We start from the raw sequence: 18,778 nt of genomic DNA on the forward strand, positions 1-18,778 counted from the left end.
GTCAAATGCCTTACTAAAATCCATGTAGGACACACTCAGGTTGAAGGAACAATACCTTATATTCTGTCTGGGTAGCCTCCAACCTGATGGTATGAATGTCGATTTCTTGAATTTCCGGTAATGCCCAACCCCCTCCCCCTTTCACCATTCCCCATTCCCTTTTCCTCCTCTCAGCTTATCTCATTGCCTGCTCATCACCTCCCTCTCATGCTCTTCCCCACTTTTTTTCCTTCCATGGCCTTCTGTCCTCTCCTAATAGATTTTCCCGTCTCCAGCCCTGTATCTCTTTCACCAATCAACTTCCCAGCTCTTTACTTCACCACTCCCCCTGCCGGTTTCACCTAGCACCTATCCCTCCGCTACGCCCCACCGTTTAAACCAACTCATCTTTTGTTTCTCCAGTCCTGCTGAAAGGTGTTGGCCCCAAATGTCAACTGTACTCTTTTCCATAGATGCTGCCTGGCCAGCTGAGTTCCTCCTCCTCCAGCATTTTGTGTGTGTTGTTTGGATTTCCAGCATCTACAGGATTTCTGTATGTGATCTTTTTCAGTCTGTTCTCTACCGTTCTATCTGGCTAACCTTCACTATTTATATATAATTGATATGGGGGTTGTAAATATCAATGGAAGAGAAATTACAATTCTGGAAAAATAGGGTTAGTTAGAATCAGGCATGTTAACCAAGATAGCATTTGTGCAAACATATATGTTTGTTTACTAAAACTGTTTACGTTTAGAGGATCTCTGTGCCTAGGTACAATAGCTTTTTAAAATCTTGGAATGTTCCTGTAATAAATGAAGAATCAATAAGGGTAAAGAGTAAACTCCTAGAATCGCAGGCTCAGTAGCTTGATGTAACTTACTGGGAAGTTATTAAAAGGCATCATTAAGATTATCATTTTGATTCCTTCACAAGCTTTACTGAGTTAGTTGATATGTAAAGTTTAAAATTCCTTTAACAAGATAATAATCTTGTACATTTCATCTTATCAAAAGTGCAGATGTACCTATTCCTTAACCCCCTGGGTTACTTACATTGACCCGTAGTCTGGAACCTGCCCATTGACACACAACCAGCTTAAAATCAAGAATAAAAAAGAGAACTAGATGCTGAACCACATTTACCTTATAAAGCACGAGAATGTCATGGGACTGGAATGAATGAAAGTACAGTGTTGAATCAGAAATTTAGAGGTGCATTTTCAAAAATGAAGGATCATCTATAATGACAATAATTTTGGTTGAATTAAGTAACTGGTGTCCTGTAGGGTAATGCTATAGCACTGTTCCTTCTCTACCATATACATTAATGGTCTGAATGAAAGGACTAGGCACATATACAAAAACATTTGCCAGCTAATAGTAATCTTAATGATTACCACTGAATGCGAATGAAGAAAAATTACTATTTGTTCTACATGCAAAGGGCCAGGAATGATATTTTATAGCAACAAATTGTGCTTTTATTGAAAGTATGACAAATATGTGAAAAATGATGTGTATGAACTTGAAAATGCTGACGTCAATCCTAGTTAACTACAGTAAGTCCTAGTTACACAAAATGAAAAAATGTATGCTGGTCAAAAGATTAACAAAAGATTCTCTAAAGTTAACATTGGTTCCTTACAGACTTGATGACCTACAGTGCATGCCAGAATTTTAAAGCTAATGAATATGGCAATGATGGATGCAGGGTATCATTTTCCAAGTTTCTGAAGATTTCAGTGTACACAGAATGAGAAGCAAAATAATCCCAAAATTTAAGAATGGAAGGAAAGATAAACTAGTCAACGATAACTCAGTTATGCTCACAGCAGTAGTCGGAAAAGTAATGGATTATTAAGTAACAAGGTAGTTAATTTGGCAGAATGAATCGAGATTTAAAGGGAAATTACATTGGACTGATTTGTTAGAACTGTAAGGTTGTAATCAGAACAGACATGGGGGAACCAGTTGATGTTGTGCATTGGGAGATTTGAAAAACTTCCATTACCATAGCAAGGATTATTAGACAAATTAAAGTGTTTGGGGTATGAAGTGAGGAGTAGTTAATAGCTCATACGGGACACTGAGGAAGTGATAGAAACTAAGGGGAGGTGATCACTCCTAGGTTGCAAGACGCGGGTAATTGGGTGACTGTCAGAAGGAAAGGAGCCGGTACAGAGCACCCCGGTGTCCATTCCATGCAATAATAAGTATACCACTTTGGATACTGTTGAGGGAGCTTCAGTGAGCAGGTCTCTGGCACCGAGTCTGGTGCTGTGGGTCAGAATAGCAGAGAGGTGAAGAGGACTACAGTAGTGATAGGAGATTCCATGGTTAGAGGAATAGAGAGGAGACTCTAGACATGATAGCGACATCCGGATGGTATGTTGTCTCTCAAGTACCAGCATCAGGGTGGTTCAGATCAGATTCACAGCATTCTAAAGGGGGAAGGTGAGCAACCAGAAGTCTTGGTACACTTTGGAACTAAAGACATAGATAGGAAGGGTGAGGAAGTCCTGAAGAGAGATTTTTAGGGATCTAGGCTGAAAGCTGAAAAGCAGGACCTCAAGGGCAGTAATCAATGGATTGCTGCCTGTGCCACGTGCCAGTGAGGATAAGAATAGAATGACTTGATAGATTGTGTGGCTGACGAACGGATGCAGGGGGCAAAGGTTCAGATTTCTGGATCATTGGGATCTCTTCCTGGGGAGGGTACAATCTGTACAAAAGGGCTGGGTTACACCCTAACTTGAAGGGGACTAATATCCTTGTGGGTAGGTTTACTAGGGCCTTTTGGAAGGGTTTAAACTAACTTGGCAGGGGGGTGGGAACTGGACTGAAGGGTTGGGGATGGGAACTGGACAGAAGGGTTGGGGATGGGGTAATTGATTTAGAAACAGGCAGTGTGTAGGGATACTGCTGGCAAGGAGAGACCGATGAAAAGGCAAAATTGCAGTCAATGGGATGAGATGCAACCTAAAAGGGGGCAGAATCAAAAAGGGTGACGAACACAGGACTGAAGGTGTTACATTTGAATGCACACAGTAGATGAAATAAGGTAGATGAACTTGTAGTACAGTTACAAATTGGTAAATATGACATGGACATCACTGAATCATGGCTAAAAGATTACAGCTAAGAGCTAAACTTACAAGGATACACATTGTATTGAAAGGACAGGCAGGTAGACAGAGGGGGTGGGATGGTTCTTCAAATGGTTAAAAAGAGGTGACATACAATCAGAAGATGTAGAATCATTATGCATAGAGCTAAGAAACTGCAAGGGTAAAAAGCCCTATTTACAGGCCTCTCAACAGTAGCAAAGATGTGGTCTATAAATTACAACGCGAGATAGAAAATGCATGTCAAAAGGACAATGTTATGATAGTCATGGGGGATTTTAATATGCAGGTAGATTGGGAAAACCAGGTTGGAGGGGGAAGTTCTAGAATGTCTACAAGATGGATTCTTAGAGCAGTTCATGGTAGAGCCCACTATTACCTAGTTATTCTGGATTGGGTGTTATGCAATAAACTGGAATTGATTCAAGAGCTTAAGATAAAGGAACCCTTAGGGGCCAAGTGATCATAATAGAATTCACCTTGTAATTTGAGAAGGAGAAGCTAAAGACTGATGTATCAGTATTACAGTGGAGTAAAAGGAATTACGGCGGCATGAGAGAGGAGCAGGCCAAAATTAATTGGCAGGGAACACTAGCAGAGATGATAGCAGAAAAGCAATGGCTGGAGTTTCTGAGTACAATTCAGCAGGTGCAAGATAGATACATTCCAAAGAAGAAGTATTTTAAAGTCAGAATGAAGCAACTATGGCTGACAAGAGAAGTCAAAACCAACATAAAAGCCAAAGAGAGGACATATAATAGAGCAAAAATTAGTGGGAAGTTCGATTGTGAAGCTTTTAAAAACCAACAGAAGGCAACTAAAAGAATGAAAAGAAGGAATACAAATGTAAGCTAGCCAATAGTATTAAAGAGGATAAGAAAAATTTCTTCAGATACATAAAGTGTAAAAGAGAGGTGAGAACTGCTGGAAAATGATACTGGAGACGTAGTAATGGAGGACAAGGAAATGAAGGGCAAACTGACTAAGTATATTGCATCAGTCTTCAATTTTGAAGTCACTAGTGGTATGGTGGAAGTTCCAGGTGTCAGGGGGCACCATAACTAGAGAGGAGGTTCTTGGGAAACTGAATCACCTGAACCAGATGGTATACACCCCAGGTTTCTGAAAGAGGTGGCCAAAGGGATGGTGGAGGCATTAGTAATGATCTTTCAAGAATCAAGGGATTCTGGCATGGTTCCAGAAGACTGGAAACTTCCAAATGTCACTTCACTCTTTAAGGGAGAGAGGCAGAGAAAAGTAAATTGCAGACCAGTTGGAGGCACATGATAAAATAGGCTGAAGTCAGCCTGGTTTCCTTCAGGGAAATTTCTGCCTGACATATCTTTGAAGAAATAACAAGCACGATACAGAAGAGCCTTTGATAAGTTGCCACACATGAGGCTGCTTAACAAGATAAGAGCCCAAAGTATTACAAGAAAGATGCTAGCTTGTCTAGAGCATTGGCTTATTCGCAGGAGGCCAAGAGTGGGTATAAAGGGAGCCTTTTCTGGTTGGCTGTTGGTAACTACATGGTGTTCCACAGGAATCTGTGTTGGGTCTGCTTCTTCTTACATTATACGTCAATGATTTATATGAAGGAATTGATGGCTTAGTGGCCAAATTTGAGGACGATATGAATATAGGGTGAGGGGCAGGTAGTGCTGAGGAACCAGAGAAGCTACAGAAGGACTTATCGACAGATTAGGAGAATGGGCAAAGAAGCAGCAGATGGAATACACTGTTGTGAAATGTATAGTCATGCACTTCGGTAGAAGGAATGACAGCATATACCATTTTCTAAAAGGTGAGAAAATTCAAATATCTGAGGGGCAATGAGATTTGGGAGTCCTCGTGCAGGATTCCCTGAAGGTTAATTTGCAGGCAAATTTGATTTTAGTACTCATTTTGAGATGACTAGAATATAAAAACAAGGATGTAATGTTGTAGTTTATAAGACACTGGTGAGGCCTAACTTAGAGCACTGTAAGCAGTTTTGGGACACTTATCTCAGAAAGGATGTGCTGACGTAGGAGAGAGTTCAAAGGAGTTAACGGAGGTTCACAAAGATGATTCCAGGATTGAAAGACTTATCATATGACAAATGAGAAAATCTGCAGATGCTGGAAATCATTGAATTGAATTGACTTTATTACTTACATCCTTCACATACATGAAGAGTAAAAATCTTTACGTAACGTCTCTATTTAAATGTGCAATCATAGTAATTCATAATAATTTATGATAAATAGAACAGTCAATATAATATAGAGTAAACTCAAATCAGCATGAGTTCATCCATCTGATGGCCTGGTGGAAGAAGCTGTCCCGGAGCCTGTTGATCCTGGTTTTTACGCTGCGGTACTGCTTCCTGGATGGTAGCAGCTGGAATAGATTGTGGCTTGGTCCCCAGTGATCCTACGGGTCCTTTTTACACACCTGTCCTTGTAAATGTCCTGGATCATGGAAAGTTCACTACAGATGCACTGGGCTGTCTGCACCACTCTCTGCAGAGTCCTGTAGGGTTTCAGAGTCCTAGGATCTGAATATTCCATGGCTCTGGGCCTGTACTCATTGGAATTAAGAATGAAAGGCCTCAACAGAGTGGATGAGGAGAGGATGTTTCCTCTGGGGGGGGGGGAGAGAAGAGTCTAAGACCAGGGGACACAGCCTCAGAAAAGAGGGGCATCCATTTAGAATGGAGCAGAAGAGGAATTTCATTAGCCAGAGAGTGTTGAATCTATGGAATTCAATGCCACATTCAGCTATGGAAGCCAAGTCCGTGGGTATTTCTAAGGCACAGGTTTCCTGATTAGTTCAGGGCAGAAGTATTACGGGGAGATGTGTGCTTAGCCCACTGCTCTACTCTCTCTACACCTATGACGGTGTGGGTAGGCAGAGCACAGATTTGCTCAGATGGTCACGAGAGTGCATACAGGAGCGAGATACATCAGCTAGTTGAGTGGTGTCGCAGCAACAACCTTGTACTCAAAGAGCTGATTGTGGGCTTCACAAAAGTATAAGACAAGGGAATACAAACCAATCCTCATGGATCAGAAGTGGAAAGAGTGAGCAATTTCAAGTTTCTGGGTGTCAATATCTGAGGACCTTAGCTGGATGCAACATATTGATGCAGCTATAAAGAAGGCAAGACAGTGGCTATATTTCATTCGGAGTCTGAAAAGATTAGGCACGTCGTCTGAAACACTCCTTGAAAATTTCTACAGATGTACTGTGGAGAGCATTCTGACTGGATGCATCACTGTCTAGTATGGGTGGCTACTGCACAGGATCAAAGTAAACGGCAGAGAGTTGTAAAATTAGTCAACTCCATCATGGGTACCAGCCCCCATTCTACCCAAGACACCTTCAAGAAACGGTGCCTCAAAAAGGCAGTGTCTGTCATTAAGGACACCTACCACCTAAGACATGCCCTCTTCTCATTGTTACCATCAGAAAGGAAGTACAGAAGCCTGAAGACACACACTGTGATTCAGGAACAGCTTCTTCCCTTTGCCATCTGATTTCTGAATGGACATTGAACCAGTGAACTACCTCACACACACCTGATTCTGATTCCAAGTCTCTGTTCATTTTGGTACTGTAGATTCAATGCAAGTGTCATAAAAGGAACTTGATATGCTCCTGAAGTAAACTGAACTCAGGGAAGTTAGAGACATTTTGCCCCAAAGCTGTTTATTTAATCTTACTTTTTTGTCTCTGCCAAAAATTTTAAAAGTACTGATTGATAGGGAATCTTGAAGGCCCTGATACTTGGTGGCAACTTGAGAGTACAGATGTACCAATTGGTCATCTTTTATTTGTTGTATGCATATAACACTTCAACTGTTACAACTTTAATGTGTCAACCAGGGAACGGGCACGCCTAGAAAATATCCTTTAATGTGCTCTCACTTTATGAATGAAATCAGAGAGAACAAATTAGCACAATTAGAATAAAATAGTTATTCTAAATGCAGTATCATTAATGCTGCTATCTACAATCAGAAAAGGCAATTTAGTGCAACAGGAACTATCATTTTCATCCCACAAGATTTTTTAACAAAGACCATTATGAAAATTCATTGCAATTTTGTTCTTTCTTTCTGGAAGGGACCCTCACAATATGAAACAAGTGGGCCTGAACACTCATATCAAATCACTCATTTACAACCAAATATTTTGCCAACTTTTCCACCTCCAAAAGTATTCCATTAATTTGTTATCTAACATTGTCAAGCACATTGGAGTTCCACCATATTCTGCCATTCTACTTATCTGAGTACAAATGGGTAGTGCACTAGTGTGCCGATAGACCAAATCAATAGGCTGCCTTAATCCAACTCTGAAATCTATCTATGTGGTTGCTCAGGCATACTGGTAGTCAAGTTTTTAATTTTTCCTCCAATAAAACTACACACTCTATTGTGAAAATTATTATAATGACTGAAGTGGCATCGTTAATCAAGCATCACAAAAGTTAAGTCCTGCTTTTTTCCCTCTTGGGAGCTTATACATGATTATTAATGCTAGTACACAAAATTTACCTTGTTGGCATGGAAATGCTCTGTGTCGGTAACTAACCTACGAAAATATGAACAGAGGAAGCTCAAACATGATAAAAAGCATTGTTGGCCAGAAAGTACCACAGTCTACAAGTGAATTCAAATGATTCAAGAACAAAGGCAGTTGGTCTGTCTGCTTCCACTGTATTTGATTCATTCAAATTCACTGATTTGTAGACTGTCTGGCCAATAGCACCAAAACTTGGTAGCTCTGTTTAGGAACAAATGCCAATTTACACCCAGTAACCTTGTACCCTGCCACTCAGTTGTATGTGGCTTGGGTTCACTCACCACTGGTGCCCTGACAGACATACTCCCCCTACTACACTTCCTTAATTATATATTACAAATATTAAATATTACAAATTCCAAATCATTCAAACTCAAGTCCACTAGAAATCACCTGCCACCTTATGAACATACTGTTCCTTTTTTTTACTTATTTCCTTACCTTTCTACTCTTTAATGCATATATGGTATTCCATGCTGCAATAAGTTCCACATTCTTATCATTCCAGACTAAAGAAAATTTCCTCAGTGGGACTTCGACTGCATTCATGAGACTTCGCTACTGACTCCTTTCTATGTGATAGTGTATTACCATCTCTAACATACTGAACTCCTTTACAATTAGGGAAAAAACTTGAAGTAGGTCATTGTTTATCCTTTCTTTACTGAAAGGAAACAATGCCAACCTGTTCACTCATTCTTGGCCATTCTACTTTCAGTTCTGATTATACCTTAGTGAACTCCTTTTCAAACTTTTCCCCAGAGCTTCTCTACCTTAGAGACCAAAATTGAGTTCAGTTTTCCGAGTGTGATCCAAACATTAAGGCTTGATCAACAACAAAAAAGAAAATCCCATTGTCCTGTTATGAAAAGTTATTCCCGGTAGCAAAATTGCCAGAAATATTCGTAATACCAAAAGACCCTAAGACATAGGAGCAGAATTAGGCCATTCAGCCCATCGAGTCTGCTCTGCCATTCCATCATGACTGTTCCCAGATCCCACTCAACTCCATACACCAGACTTCTCACCATAACCTTTGATGCCCTGACCAGTCAGGAAACAATTCATTTTTGCTTCAAATATATGCACGGTCTTGGCCTCCACAGATGTCTGTGGCAGAGCATTCCACAGACTCTCTACTCTCTGGCTAAAAAAATTCCTCCTTACCTCTATTCTAAAGGGTTGCCCTCAATTTTGAGGCTGTGCCCTCTAGTTCTGGGAACCCCAACCACTGGAAACATCCTCTCCACATCCACCTTATCTAGTCCTTTCAATAATTGCTAGGTTTCAATGAGATACACCACCCTCCCCACCGCCCCCCCACCGCATTCTTCTAAATTCCAGTGAGTACAGGTCTAAAGCTTCCAAATGCTCCTCATATGTTAACCCCTTCATTCCTGGAATCATCCTCGTGAACCTCCTCTGGACTCTCTCAAATGACAACACTTCCTTTCTGAGATATGGAGCCCAAAAATGTTGACAATACTCTAAGTGCAGCCTGACTAGTTTCTTATAAAACCATTATCTCCTTGGTTTTATATTCTATTCCCCTTGAATGCCAACATTGCATTTGCCTTCTTTATCACAGACTCAACATGTAAATTGACCATCTGGGAGTCTTGCACAAGGACTCCTAAATACCTCTGCACCTGAGGATTGAACCTCCCTCCCATTTAGGTAATAGTCCGCATTATTGTTCCTTTCCTAAAATAGATTATACATTCTCGAACGCTGCATTCCATATGCCACTTTTTGCTCATTCTTCCAATTTCTCTAAGTTCTTCTGCAATTGCATTGCTTCCTCAGCACTACCGACCCCACCAACTATCATCTGCAAACTTTGTGACAAAGCCATCAATTCCATTATTTAAATCATTGACAAACAATGTGAAAAGTAACAGTCCCAATACTGACCCTTGAGGAAAACCACTAAATCACTGGCAACCAACCAGAAAAGGCCCCCTTTATTCCCACTCGCTGCCTCCTGTCTGTCATCCATTCCTCTATCCCAGCGGTCCTCAACCACCGGGCCGCAAAGCATGTGCGACCGGGCCACGAGGAAATGATACGAGTCAGCTGCACCTTTTCCTCATTCCCTGTCACGTACTGTTGAACTTGAACATAGGGTTGCCAACTGTCCCGTATTTGCCGGGACATCCCATATATTAGGCTAAATTGGTTTGTCCCATACAGGACCGCCCTTGTCCCATATTTCCCCCGCTAAGGTTGAGTGTTCCTTGAAACCTTTCGTGCCGAAATGGTGTGAAGCGAAGAAGCAATTACAATTAGTTTATACGGGAAAAATTTTTGAATGTTCACAGACCCAAAAAATAACCTACCAAATCATACCAAATAACACATAAAACCGAAAATAACACTAACATATAGTAAAAGCAGAAATGATATGATAAATACACAGCCTATATAAAGTAGAAATAATGTATGTACAGTGTAGTCAGGAAGATGAAGGCAAAACCAATTTGTGGGGGGAAAAAAATCGGCACGTACACGCATGTGCACACAGGTACCCATGCAAGGCTTCATGGTAGTCTTTCCTGGGGTAAAGTATCCCAGGATTTGACTGCTACTTTTGTCCCTTATTTGGGAGTGAGAAAGTTGGCAACCCTAACTGTAAAAGACATGTTCAGTTGAGTTTAACCCTGCTTGAACACCCGCCCCCTGCCCCCGTTTGGCCAGTCCGCAAGAATATTGTCAATAATAAACTGGTCCACGGTGCAAAAAAGGTTGGGGACCTCTGCTCTATCCACACCGGTATCTTTCCTGTAACGCCATAGGATTTTATCTTGTTGCAGCCTCATGTGTGGCACCTAATCAAATGCTTTCTCAAAATCCAAGTAATCTAAATCCTTTCCTTCGTCCACCCTGCTTGTTACTTCCTCAAAGAACTCTGTAACAGAATTGTCATGCAATATTGCCCTTAACAGAAACCATGATGACTTTGACTTATTTTATAATTTTTCTCCAACTACCTTGAAACCTCCTCCTTAGTAATGGACTCCAACATTTTCCCAACCACTGAGGTTAGGTTAATTGGCCTATAATTTACTCGTTTGTCTTCCTTCCTTCTTAATGAGTGGAGAGACATTTGGAATTTTCCAGTCCTCCTGAAACAAGCCAGAATTAAGTGATTCTTGGAACGATCATAACCAATGCATCTGTTATCTCATCTGCAACCTCATTCAGCACCCTGGGAAGTCATCCATCTGGTCCAGGGGATTTATCCATCTTAAGACCTTTCAGTTTGCTCATTTTTTCTTTTATTCACTCCTGCTCCCTGACACTCACGGACCTCTGGCACACTGTTAGTGTCTTCCACAGTGAAGACTGATGCAAAGTACCCATTAGGTTCATCCACCATTTCCTTTTCTCCCATTACTACCTCACCAGCATCATTCTTCAGTGGTCCAGTATCAACTCTCACCTCCCTTTTAATCTTCATATAACAGAAAACAAAAACTTTTAGTATCCTGCTTTATATTATTGGTTAGTTTGACCTCGTATTTAATCTTTTCCCTTCTCTTGGCTTTTTAGTTGCCTTTTGTTGGATTTTAAAAACTTTCCAATCAACCAACTTCCCACTCACTTTTGCTACCTTATATGCCCTTTCCTTGGCTTTTATACAGTCCTGAACTTCTCTTGTCAGCCATGGTTGCCTACCCCTGCCGTTTGAGAACTTCTTCTGTGGGACATAATCTATCCGGCACCTTGTGAACTATTTCCAGAAACTTCAGCCACCTCTGTTCTGCCGTCATCCCCACCAGTATCCCCCTCCAATCCACATGGGCAAGCTCCTCTCTCATGCCTCTGTAATTCCCTTTATTCTATTGTCATACTGATACATGTGACTTCTGCTTCTCCCCATCAAATTACAGTATGAATTGAATCATATTATATTCACTGTCTCCTAAAGGTTCTTTCACCTTCAGCTCCTTAATTATTACACAGCACCCAATCTAAGCTGGCCTTTCCCAAGTGGACGCAAGCACAAGCTGCTCTGAAAAGCCATTCAGTGGCCAAAAACATTAACTGTTTCTTCCTCAGGAGATGCTGCTGAACTTTGAGTATTTTCAGCATTTATTGTTTTTTTCCGGTTACCAATGTTGTCAATTAAAAATGGTCAATCACAAAATTGGCTGCAATACTACAATGCAAAGTTCAAAGTAAATTTATTATCAAAGTACATACATATCACCATATACTACCATGAGATTCAATCTCTTGCAGGCATTCACAGTAGAACAAAGAAACACAATAGAAAACCTACAGCACAATACAGGCACTTCAGCTCACAAAGCTGTACCGAACATGTCCCTACCTTAGAAATTACTATGGTTACCCATAGCCCTCTATTTTTCTAAGATCCATGTACCTATCCAAAAGTCTCTTAAAAGACCCTATCATATCCGCCTCCACCATCGTTGCCGGCAGCCCATTCCACGCACTCACCACTCTCTGCGTAAAAAACTTACCCCTGACATCTCTACTCCCAAGCACCTTAAACCTGTACCCTCTTGTGGCAGCCATTTCAGCCCTGGAAAAAAGCCTCTGACTATCCACATGATCAATGCCTCTCATCATCTTATACACCTCTATCAGGTCACCTCTCATCCTCCGTCGCTCCAAGGAGAAAAGGCCGAGTTCACTCAACATGTTTTCATAAGGCATGCTCCCCAATCCAGGCAACATCCTTGTAAATCTCCTCTGCACCCTTTCTATAGTTTCCACATCCTTCCTGCATTGAGGCAACCAGAACAGAGCACAGTACTCCAAGTGGGGTCTGACCAGGGTCCTAAGTAGCTCTACATTACCTCTCGACTCCTAAATTCAATTCCACGATTGATGAAGGCCAATATGTTGTATGCCTTCTTAACCACAGAGTCAACCTGCACAGCTGCTTTGAGTGTCCTATGGACTCAAACCCCAAGATCCCTTTGATCCTCCGCACTGCCAAAAATCTTACCATTAATACTATATTCTGCCATCATATTTGACCTACCAAAATGAACCACTTTTTGAACAAATGAAAAAAAAACTACATAGAATCAAAGACTGACAAATAATGTACAAGAGATGATAAAACTGAGCAAATACAAAAATAGATAGATAGATAGAGAGATATACTTCGATCCCGAGGGAAATTGGGTTTCGTTACAGCCGCACCAACCAAGAATAGAGCATAAATATAGCAATACAAAAACCACAAACAATCAAACAACAAAATGCAAACTATGCCAGATGGAAATTAAGTCCAGGACCAGTCTATTGGCTCAGGGTGTCTGACCCTCCACGGGAGGAGCTGCAAGTTTGATGGTCACAGGCAGGAACGACCTCCCGTGCCACCCGGTGTTGTATCTCAGTGGAATATGGCCAAAGTCCAACAGTAAAAAGTTCAATATCCAGTCTACAAACACGCTCCCCGATCGTATTATGACCCAGATTGCACCATCTGTTGTTAACCAGAACAGTAAGCACTCAACTCCTTTACGCTTACCGCTCTCAGTGCACTTCCAGTCAGCCCGAACAGTCTGGAAGCCGTCCATGGAAAAGTTTTGATCGGGTATGTCCTCGTGCAGCCCCGTTCCAGTGAAACACATAACACTGCACTCCCGAAATGTTCTCCGACGCCTGGCTAGCGCCGTGAACTCGTCCATTTTATTACCCAGCGAACTCCTCTTCTGCATAAGTCTCTGTTGTCTCGACCCAGTCTCGATCTTCTTTCCTCGACTTTGTGATCCCCCTCTGCATCCCCTGTGTGTTTTCCTCCAGATTTCAGCAGGGGTGTCTGCCACTCTGCTCGCTAAACCGGTCGGCATTAGCGCAAGCAGCTGGTCCCTGGAATAAACAATGCGACCATGCTTCTGTCCCGCTAATGAGACGTGTCGAATGTAATTACTTCCAGCGCTAAAAACCGAAATAAAACTCTCTCTACCAGCATGTTAGAGAGGGTACAGCTTCCACATGTTACCGTGAAAAAAAATACAAAAAATACAAAAATACAAAATACAAAAAAGTTTAAAAAGTAAGAAGAAGAAAGTAAGAATACTGATCGGAATGGCTGTAACAGGCTGCATGCACGACCGGCGCATGCGCACTAATGATAAAAAGGCAATAAATAAATAGGATAGCTACTTCACACTGAGAACATGAGCTGTAGAGTTCTTGAAAGCAAGTCCATAGCTTGTGTTCAGCAATAAGTTTAGAATTGAAGTGAGTGAATTCGTTCACACTAGTTCAGAAGCCTGATGGCTGAAGGGTAATAACTGTTTCTAAACCTGGTGGTAGTCATACCCAAGTCTCCTGTACCTCCTTCCTGATGGTAGCAGTGAGAAGAGCAGCCTAATGTGGGGGGTCTTTGCTTTTTTGTGACAACATTCAACAAATTTCACAACATATGCCAGTGATACTAAACTTGATTCTGATTTGTAGCTGTGCTCAATGGTAATATGGGCTGTACTTGTACGGTACTTCAAAAATACTTCATTGTTTTTATATCAAGGCACAAAAATTCCAATTTTTTACTAAAATAATACAATATAAAGATCACTAGTTCTCTGTAACATAACGCTGACACGTTTTGGACATTTAGTTTCAAAATTGGTCAAATAGACTGTGTGCCAAAATGAAGCTCTGAGCATGTAGATTAATTTTACTGATCTTCCCTTCAACTTACTGGCAGAAAAAATGGACAGCAATTGTTTATAGTGTATAAATCATCAAATTATCTCTTAACTTAATCGTATCAAGTTTGCATTTCAAAACCTCATCAGTGCAGATGTTATCATTTCAGATGACCTGTCCTGACCCCAGTAGGCAAGTACAATTATAAAGGATGAACGGCAGCCCCCCCCCCCTTCCTTAGAAGTTTGCAAAGATTTGGCATGACATGCAAAAGTTTGACAAACTTCAATATATGTGTGGTGGGGAGTATATTGTGGGACTGCATTACAGCCCTTGAATGTATAATCCTCCAAAAAGTAGTCGATACCACTCAGTCCACCATGGGTAAAGTCCTCTCCACCATTCAGATGTCTACATGAAGCACCGTCACAGGAAAACAGCGTCCATCATCAGGAACCCCCACCTCCCAGGTCTGCTGCCATCAGGAAGGTGGTCCAGGAGTCCCAAGACTCACACCACCAGGTTCTGGAACAGTTACAACCCCTCAACAATCACACTCTTGAACCAAAGGGGATAACTTCACTAAAATTCACTTGCCTCATCACTGAACTGTTTCCAAAACACTTTGAAGGATTCTTCACCTCATGGTCTCGATATTTATCACTTTATTTATTATAAATGTTTCATTTTTTTCTTTCTTTTAGTATTTGTACAGTTTGTTGTCACCCAGTTGGTGCAGTCTTTCATTGATTTTGTTATGGTTATGAGATTTATTGAGTATGTCTACAAGTAAATGAATCTCAGGGTTGTATATGGTGATATATATGTACTCTACTAATGAATTTACTTTGAACTTTGACAGTGACCACAGACATCTCATTCAGAACAAATAATGAGCTATATTGCTTGCACTTACCAAGCCCAGCAGCCTTCATGCTTTGAACGCAGGTTATAACAAAACTCCAAAGTGCGTAGGATTATGTCAATCCAACAGACCAAAAAATCCCTGGCTAGCTTAAAGGGAAAATGATTCTCATAAAGGCTACTGCCACCTGCTATAAAGCATACCAAGGATGACCAGCCACACTCACCTAAAATGGCACTAAAGCAGACTGTATATTTTGAATTTCAGATGACACATAGTATATTTGGGCTGAGAAAAAAATATGCCGCCAGCTGCAAGGTAGTGGCTGCAGTTATTTACCGATCATCGGATCGCCCAAGGAGCATCACATTATAATGAATAGGCTCTTCAAACGCTCAGCAGATCATAAAATGCCACACACACTAGTGAGGCGGTCACCGTAGCACGGGTCAAACTGCACCCCCCCCCACCCCCGCCTCCCAGCGGATCCAGGGTCACCAAGGCGTCGTCATCTTTACGACTCACGCCCCTCGGGGCCTGGAGGCGGCCGAGTGTCACTAGGCGCACCTTGTTGCCCCACGCTGTGCCCCTGTACCTGCGGGCGTCCCTCCGGCACGATCCCAGGCGGATGCGGTACGCCAGCTCGACGTGTTCCTGCTGCACCTCCTCCGGCCTGACGCTCTCCGCCCACTGCCAGGCCGCCTTCTCCAGCTGCTGCTTGGGGGCCATGGGCGCGCTGAGTTCTACCGACGGCGGGGCGGATAGGGAGGGACGGAGAGAGTGTTTCCGGGACTCCCGCAGTAGGAGGGCCTCCTATCCCCACGCCCGAGGCCTCGGCTTCAGCTCCAGCTCCGGGCCTGCTTTGCGCCGCCAAGCAACCGAGAACGTGACGTACAGCTCAAAGGAGCACAGGGCGAGGGTGACGTCGATGACCGCAGCAAGCCGTGGCGTGGTACGCAGGCAGCCCGCAGACCGCTAGAGTTCGCCTTGCGAGCGGGCAGGCGGCTCGGGTGAATGTCTCGGCCACGCTGCGAATCGAATGAATGTGACTTGAGTTTAAACGTCGCTGCGCACCGCAGGAGGCGAGGGAACCCCGCTGCGAACGGCCTGCCAGATCCTAAACATTCAGCAGGTCAGGCGGCTTCGGTGAAGAGGGAAACAGGGACCAGCATTTCCGGTCGAAAACCCCCGTCAACAGTTCAAAGGGAAGAATCTGCAGCTGCTGAAAACTTAAATAAACGGGTCAGGCAGCTTCTGTGGAGAGAGAATGTTTCATGTGGCTGACACCAGAGAGGCTGCAGGTCCAAGAAACTAGAGGAAGGGAACTCAGTGGGTCAGGCAGCATTTATGGAGGGGAAACGAACAGACAACATTTCCAGCCGTGACCCTTCTTCAGGATTGTCCTTATGAAGGGTTTCTACCCAAAGCATCGACTACTTATTTCTCTTTGCAGACGCTGCCTGGCCTACAGTGCTCTTTAAGTGTTTTGTTTTCTCAGAACTGTTGACAGTCACGCCTCTGACACAAAACCTATTTTAGATCCACTTACAATTCCCCTTTGATTACAAGAGTCTTTAGTAATCCTGGAACCAACATAGACTACATCATACCCTATATCAACGACAGGCGTGAGTGGTCTGACGATACACTTGCTGATGGCAAGAATTCAATGTTTGACTGGCGAGGGGGTGCAAACATGTAGGAGTATGTAGACAAGCCATATGAGTGATCAACATAATGACAGATGTAGAAGTACAATGTAGACAGTTGGAGAAACGTAAATGATAAATATTTCTTTTAGATATGAGGCAGAGGGAAGTGCTCAAAATGTATCTTAGAATATAGAAATTTACAGTACATTACAGGCCTTTCGGCCCACAATGTTGTGCCAACCATGTAACCTACTCCAGAGACTGCTTATAATTTTCCTCGTGCATAGCCCTCTTATTTTCCTAAGCTCTTAAAAGACGCTGTTATCCTTCTGGCATTTTTGATAAATTTTTAGGTTTTAATCCTTTGCAGAAGGGATTAATAGCAATAATTTATGATATAATTATGAAATTACAGCCAGATATATCTGATAAAATCAAAAATGAATGGGAAAGGGAACTTCAACTTTCCCTACCTATAGAGAAACGGGAAAAAATTTTTCAATTACTTAGTACTTCTTCTATATGTGCTAAACATACATTAATACAATTTAAAGTAGTACACAGAGCTCATATGTCCAAAGATAAACTAGCTCGTTTTTATTCCCATATAAACCCTACTTGTGATAGACGTCACTCTGAAGTGGTTTCTTTAACTCATATGTTTTGGTCCTGTCCTCTTTTGGAAAAATATTGGAAAGACATTTTTGATATTATTTCAACAGTTCTATGCTTCGATTTAAAACCTCATCCTATTACGGCAATCTTTGGATTGCCAATGGTAGAACATAGATCTTTGTCTTCTTCAGCCTGTTGAATGATAGTTACTTTAATGGCGAGAAGATCTATTTTGTTGAACTGGAAGGAAACTAATCCTCCAATTACATTCCAATTGTTTTCTCAAACCATGTTAAGTTTAAATTTAGAGAAAATTAGAAGTGGTATTTTTGACCCTTCGGTTAAATTTGAAGAAACTTGGAAACCTTTTATGCAATATTTTCATATGATGTAATCTGACCTTTCCAAATCTTTTTTCTAAACAAATTATATGATGAGAGGAGTGGCGTTAACGACATTATTGAATGCGCTAGCTTATACAAGCTGTTGGTGTAGCCCTGTTTTGCGTTTTTTTGGGGGGATTTTTTGTCTTTTTCTTTTGGGGTTTTTTGTTTATATATTTTTTTTCTTATTATTTCTTTTTTTAATGTTTAATCTCATTATGAGTTTGCAAGTCTTTTATATCTATGTTACTTAAAATTCATTTTATATATGCTGATGAACATTTTTCCAATCTCTTTGTACCAACTGCGTTATTGAGTGTATAATTTTGAAAAATTATTAAAAAGATTCCACACATCCACCAATCTCTGTGTGAAAAACTTACCTCTGACATCCCCTCCAAGCACCTTAAAACTATGCCCCCTCATGTTAGCCATTTCAGCCCTGGGTAAAAGCCTCTGGTTATCCACATGATCAATGCCCCTCATCATCTTGTACACCTCTATCAGGTCACCTCTCGTCTCTGTCACTCCAAGGAGAAAAGGCCAAGTGTGTGCAATCTATTCTCATAAGGCATGCTCTCCAATTGAGGCAACATCCTTGTAAATCTCCTCTGCACCTTTTCTATGGTTTCCACATCCTTCCTGTAGTGAGGTGACCAGAACTGAATACAGTACTCCAAGTGGGGTCTGACCAAGCTCTTATATATCTGTAACATTACCTCACGGCTCTTGAACTCAATCCCACGGTTGATGAATGCCAACACACAATACGCTTTCTTAACAACACTGTCAACGTATGCAGCAGCTCTGAGTGTCCTGTGGACACAGACCTCAAGATCCTCCACACTGCCAAAAGTATTACCATTAATATCAAATTCTTTCTTCCAATTGAACCTACCAAAATGAACCACTTCACACTTACCTGGATTGAACTCCATCTGCCAAT

At 41.8% G+C, this 18,778-nt stretch overlaps 1 protein-coding gene across 9 annotated transcripts in view; it reads right to left on the reverse strand.

Annotated features, from left to right (window-relative positions):
• The window catches only part of usp48 (ubiquitin specific peptidase 48), a 243,158-nt gene extending 224,980 nt beyond the window's left edge, over positions 1-18,178 (reverse strand). For all 9 annotated transcript variants that reach the window (XR_010016075.1, XR_010016074.1, XR_010016076.1 and 6 more), the window contains exon 1: positions 15,778-18,178. Coding sequence is in view for 4 of the 9 variants with exons in the window: in XM_063033066.1 (XP_062889136.1) it covers positions 15,778-15,911 (134 nt within the window). In the remaining 5 variants the exon portion in view is untranslated. The remainder of the gene's footprint in view (positions 1-15,777) is intronic.
• Positions 18,179-18,778: the final 600 nt, after the last annotated feature.

Source organism: Mobula hypostoma, chromosome 25 (assembly GCF_963921235.1).
Source record: "Mobula hypostoma chromosome 25, sMobHyp1.1, whole genome shotgun sequence".
Lineage (NCBI taxonomy): Eukaryota > Metazoa > Chordata > Chondrichthyes > Myliobatiformes > Myliobatidae > Mobula > Mobula hypostoma.